Source organism: Myotis brandtii, unplaced genomic scaffold (assembly GCF_000412655.1).
Source record: "Myotis brandtii unplaced genomic scaffold, ASM41265v1 scaffold1423, whole genome shotgun sequence".
NCBI lineage: Eukaryota > Metazoa > Chordata > Mammalia > Chiroptera > Vespertilionidae > Myotis > Myotis brandtii.
The window spans coordinates 282553-288709 of NW_005355087.1; the positions used below are offsets into that span (position 1 = coordinate 282553).

Here is a 6157-nt window from a genome sequence, read left to right on the forward strand (position 1 = left end):
TGCACCGGGCCTCTAGTCCTATATAATAAAAGCCTAATATGCTAAGTGTCTGGTTGTCCGTTCAACCAAAGGGTAATATGCTAATGATATGCTAAGGCCACTCCACCGCTCACTATGACATGCACTGACCACCAGGGGGCAGACAGTTGACCGGTTGACCATTCGCTATGACATGCACTGACCAACAGGGGGCAGACTTTCCGACTGATAGGTTAGCTTGCTGCTGGGGTCTGGCCAATCGGGAATGAGCAAGACAGACTGGACACACCCTTGAATGTCCTTTCTGACAAAGCCAGGCATGGGTGAAGCTGCCCGCGGTCCTGGGCGCCTGCAGCTGCAGCCAGCCCAGGTGAAGCCGGCCCAGGTCCCAGGTGCCTGCAGCTGGCCAGAGGAGGGAAGCCTGGGACTGGGTGCAGGGCTGAGGCAGAGGTTAACCACTGGGGCGATCAGGCCAGCAGGGGAGCAGTTAGGGGCAGGGTGTGCAGTTAGGGGCAATCAGGCAGAGGTGGTTAGGGGCGATCAGGCAGGCAGGCAGGTGAGTGGTTAGGAGCCAGCGGTCCCGGATTGTGAGAGGAATGTCCAGCTGCCGGTTTAGGACCGATCCTTGTGGGATCGGTCCTAAACCTGCAGTCAGACACCCCCCAAGGGGTCCCAAATTGGAGAGGGTGCAGCCCGGGCTGAGGGACCCCCCTCCCGTGCGTGAATTTCATGCACCGGGCCTCTAGTCCTATATAATAAAAGCCTAATATGCTAAGTGTCTGGTTGTCCGTTCAACCAAAGGGTAATATGCTAATGATATGCTAAGGCCACTCCACCGCTCACTATGACATGCACTGACCACCAGGGGGCAGACAGTTGACCGGTTGACATGCACTGACCACCAGGGGGCAGACTTTCCGACTGGTAGGTTAGCTTGCTGCTGGGGTCTGGCCAATCGGGAATGAGCGAGACAGACTGGACACGCCCTGGAGCCCTCCCATGGTCCCTCCCTGGCTGGCCAACCTCCCATGTCCCTCCCCGGCCCCGATCGTGCACTGGTGGGGTCCTTCGGCCAGGCCTGTGCCCTCTTGCAATCCAGAACCCCTCGGGGGATGTTGGAGAGCCGGTTTCAGCCTGATCCCACAGGCCAGGCCGAGGGACTCCCTGGTGCACGAATTTGTGCACTGGGCCTCTAGTTGATAATATTTGTATACTGATTTTTGTATCAGATTTTAACCTCATTACTTATCTGTGTACATCCAATATGTTTCTAATGTCATGCCTTATGCCATTTCCTCTCACTTGAAACCCCCCATTTTTTGGAGGGACTCAAAGTTCCATTCCCAATAAAATGATAAAAGTGGTGTAATTTCTACCAGAAAAATGCATATGTGCACATAAACACAATTTTATATAACTACTAGAGGCCCGGTGCACAAAAATTTGTGCACTTGGGGGGAGAGGAGGGGTCCCCCAGCCCGGCCTGTGCCCTCTCGCAGTCTGGGACCCCTCGGGAGATAACGACCTGCTATGCACTGACCAACAGGGGGCAGACTTTCCGACTGATAGGTTAGCTTGCTGCTGGGGTCTGGCCAATCGGGAATGAGCAAGACAGACTGGACACACCCTGGAGCCCTCCCATGGTCCCTCCCTGGCTGGCCAACCTCCCATGTCCCTCCCCGGCCCCGATCGTGCACTGGTGGGGTCCTTCGGCCAGGCCTGTGCCCTCTTGCAATCCAGAACCCCTCGGGGGATGTTGGAGAGCCGGTTTCAGCCTGATCCCACAGGCCAGGCCGAGGGACTCCCTGGTGCACGAATTTGTGCACTGGGCCTCTAGTTGATAATATTTGTATACTGAATTTTGTATCAGACTTTAACCTCCTAACTTATCTGTGTACATCCAATATGTTTCTAATGTCATGCCTTATGCCATTTCCTCTCACTTGAAACCCCCCATTTTTTGGAGGGACTCACAGTTCCATTCCCAATAAAATGATAAAAGTCGTGTAATTTCTACCAGAAAAATGCATATGTGCACATAAACACAATTTTATATAACTCTATCATAATCCACTATTCCCATTCTGCAAAGTGGAGTCCAGATTAAAAATTAAAACACAAAATACACTTGGGTCTTAAGTATTTATTTACAAAGTTCTTACTAATACAACTGCTTTTAAAATATAGCAATAAAGTGGTACATACATGGTATAGAAAAATCTATATAGTCAGTTAAACTATTAAGAACATAACCAAGAACTGTTAAATGACAATTAAATGTTTGTAGTAATCCCTAAACAGGTAGGAAAAATGAGTTTATTCATAAGAACTTGATTATTTTGTATTGCTGACTATAAAACAACAAAAAAAAAACTATTGTGAAAAAGAATATCAAGGCTTGAAAAATATTTTACAACACAAATAAATGTATTTCAATTTTACATTTTATATGGGACGACAATAAAAAGTTGAGCATACACATATCCATGTAATATTTGACAGTAGATTAATAAAACTAATGCCAGTTTTAGAGTTATTTCATAAAGAGTATAAACAATCTTTACTACAATTTCCCCATGGTCATCCTTCAAAAACCCCACACACTATCAAATTAAATCAAGATTTGCTAGTGGCTAAAAATCACCATAAATATAGGCTCTGAAGCAGCTACAAGTATACACCCATATCATGTTAGTGCAAAATATACATTGTTTTTTTAATCTTTCTGTTCTTATCTCAATTTGCAAAAGTATTTTGAAACAATCTCCTTTAACTGTTATTCTTTTTAATAAGGGCAAATCTTTTTAAATCCACACGCTAGATCTTAAAGACACGAGAATAAATTAAACTGCAAAAGGAGCAGTTAACTACTTCAAACAGCACATGTGAAACAAGACCCCACTATTTAATCAATTATCTATGCAGGTTTTTAATATAATTAAGTACTGTGATATCACCTAATTTCTGCACAAATTGAGATACACAAATATATACTTCCGAAATTCATTCATGGGCACTATACAAAGAAATCCACAGCAATATTTGGCATCCACCAATGAAATTTATTTACTGTATGTGTCAGGTTGCAGCACTACTGGTATCATGAATAACTTAAGATATTGGTCTTCAAATGAAGGATTCAGGCAAAAAGAAAAATTACATCAAAATCAATATAATCTTTTAATAAATTAACTTGAAAAATGTAAGAGGTTAACCTTACTCTTTCAAGAAGAAAACGAACTGGCATAGTTTAGTGTTATCCATCTTCTTTCCGGCTTTCACCAAGTGCTAATGACAAGTACCATATAAGTCAGTTCCTTATTTGTGTATGAGGTGTTAAGTTTCTATAAATTAAGATTTTTTTAAGCTTCATATCAAATGAGTTGTTGATCTACTTAAAGTATGACTTCTCCTTTCAAAGAAGGAAGGAAGGGTGACAAGGGAAGGCGATGGGATACCCTGTAAAGATAAGACAAATGTTTTATATTTAAACTTTTTCTTTTTAAAAGTTATAACATACAGTTATGCATCATGCATATCATTTTTACATTTCACAAAATACCATAACAATTAATTTAAAGACATCTAAAAATCCTAAACTCTTTAAATAAGCAAAAGAATTTAAAACTGGAGGGGAGGAAATTTCAGCATTCTGAAAACAAAACAAATGGATTCACTAGTTAACTACATATCAGCTCACTAGAATAGATATTGGCTTACTGCTAGTAGTGGTACTTAACTTCTACGAGATATTAAATACTCAGTGTTTCAGGTTATTAAAAAAATTACAAATTAGTAAACAAGTTTTGAGGTAAAAAGATAAACCCTAGTGGTTTCTTCTTAACTTAACCATAAAGCAAAATTAAAAGAGATGATCTTATGAGAAATAAATTTTCTAAATTTGAAAGTCATATACTCCTAAAGAGGTTTTGGATTATGTATACAACCCATATGTATGTATGTATGTTTGTGATTTTGCTCCATATAAAAACTGAGCCCTGGCTGGTTTGGCTCAGTAGACAGAGCGTAGACCTACTGACTGAAGGGTCCTGGGTTTGATTCTGGTCAAGGGCACATGCCTGGGTTGCGGGCTCACTCCTGGTAGGGGGCACGCAGGAGGCAGCCAATCGATGATTCTCTCTTATCATTGTTGTTTCTATCTCTCTCTCCCTCTCCCTTCCTCTCTGAAATAAAAAAATATATATTTAAAAAATAAAATAAATTGAGCAAAACAGCAGCACTTCTGTTAATAGAGATTATTCAGTTACTAAGCTGTCTAAATTTGTTTCAGAGGTCAAAACTAAATTTTTCATAAGAGCTTTTAACAATAACAAATAAGCATACACAAGAATGCAAAAAAACCAACAATGAGTATAAATCAAAATGAATTACAAAGAAAGTGTTTTATTTTAGCATATATGAAAGGCTATGTGTAAGTAGCCAACAATGTTCTCACCTACAATGGAGCAAAATGAAGTGTTTAAAGAGCTGTGTTGATCAAGTATTACCATTCAAGTGATAACAAAGCAATGATTTAAGTAGAAAGTAAAAAAATTTTCCTCAAATAAAATTTTTATGATTTGCTATATTAAAAGCATAAATTTTATAAAATGTCATAAATCTAAGATTAAGAATCAGATTTGGAATATGAATCCACTTTACATGGCAATTATTATTAGTCTTTAAAATGTCCACTTTCATAAATAAGAAAATTTCTAATAGTATTGATTTTTTTCTGAACTTGAGCATAATTACCTTGAAAAATATTTTTATGTGCCAATCTGCAGTAAAGCAGTTATAAAATTGTGAATTCAAAAGTCCCCACCCACCTAATAGGTAATTCAGTGAAGAAAGAATACTTCCTTTTTTCACAAATACAAATTTCAAATAGCTAATAAGCTCACATTAAACTTGAGGCTTGTTTCCATTACTGGTTGGCATATCTCTTAATTCTTCACAAATACCAAAGATGACTTGGATAGAACTTTTTTTGAAATTTGAAAAATCAATATTTTCTTTCAGTGTCTCTGAGAAACTAACTCGTGAGGCAGAATGACGTATAGATGGAAACCAGGAGTTTTGAGAGCGCCCACCAGTATAGTGTGAGCACTGAGCATAGACATGCTTAGTAAATCCAATTGTACTGCTTGTGGAAACTGAATGGATAATCTGTTAGAACAGAAATAAGCAATGGAGAAAAGGACATGAATGTCTGAAAGATATTTTAGGTACTTCTTATTTATATTGTCTACATAAAAGTGATAAAATCACAAATAATACAAATTAACTTACTAAAAAGTTTCTAAAAAATCCAGTTACTTTCATTTGAAAAGCAATGTTTATAATAGTTATTATAGGAAATAAACAAGGGACAGTTCTTTGGCCGTCAGAAAGCTTATAATCTATTTTAATAAAGAAATGCTTACTGTTTTTTGTCAATTTTAATATATTTTTCATTTCATTTAATATATTAATCAAATTTCTATTCATGTTTATATTATCAGCTAAGTATTGGAAGTTTAACCTTGATCAAATACCATTATAAACATGCTCTGCCCTGGCTGGGTGGCTTGGTTGTTTGGAGTACCCTTCTGCCCACCAAAAAGTTGTGGGTTTGATACCCAGTCAGGGCACATAACCTAGGTTGTGGATTTGTTCCCCAGTTGGGGCACGGGGCATGGGGGACGTACAGGAGGCAACCAATCGATGTTTCTCTTTCACATCAGTGTTTTTCCCTATCTCTAAAATCAATAAAAACATATCCTCAGGTGAGAATTAGAGGATTTAAAAAAAATCCGTATAAACATGCTCAGAGTCAGCTGTAACTCTTTGATGTATTAACTAAAGACCTAACTAGCTTTTTTTTTTTAAATTTACTTGAGGGTATTACAGATGTGCTCCATTATTCCCCATTGCCCACCCCACCTGCTTCCTGTTCCAACCCAGGCCTTCACACATGGATGTCTGTGTCCATGGACTATGCATATCTATATATATAAAAGCCCAACGACCGGAATGGCGGAAGGACCAGTGGCTATGACGCACACTGCACTGCGGCAGCCAGCCTGATCTGGGCCCCAACCAGCACCCAACACCCCAATCAGGGGCAGGACCGGCCGCCCATGGCCCCTCCCAAGACCCCTCCCCCCAGCTGGCCCCGCCCCCGATCGGCCCCCAA

The 6157-nt window shown here is 39.9% G+C and overlaps 1 protein-coding gene across 7 annotated transcripts in view; it reads right to left on the bottom strand.

The window, feature by feature from the left end:
- Positions 1 to 2102: 2102 nt before the first annotated feature.
- The window catches only part of ECT2 (epithelial cell transforming 2), a 49328-nt gene continuing 45273 nt past the window's right edge, over positions 2103 to 6157 (bottom strand). For 4 of the 7 annotated variants that reach the window (XM_014535291.1, XM_014535292.1, XM_014535290.1 and 1 more), the window contains 2 exons: positions 4884 to 5148; positions 3364 to 3438 (listed from right to left, as the gene is read on the bottom strand). In XM_014535291.1, coding sequence (XP_014390777.1) covers positions 4885 to 5148 — 264 coding nt within the window. In that variant the 3' untranslated portion in view covers positions 3364 to 3438; position 4884. Of the gene's footprint in view, positions 3439 to 4883; positions 5149 to 6157 lie in introns of all 7 variants that reach the window. The other 3 variants (XM_014535297.1, XM_014535295.1, XM_014535293.1) reach the window with 2 other exon arrangements.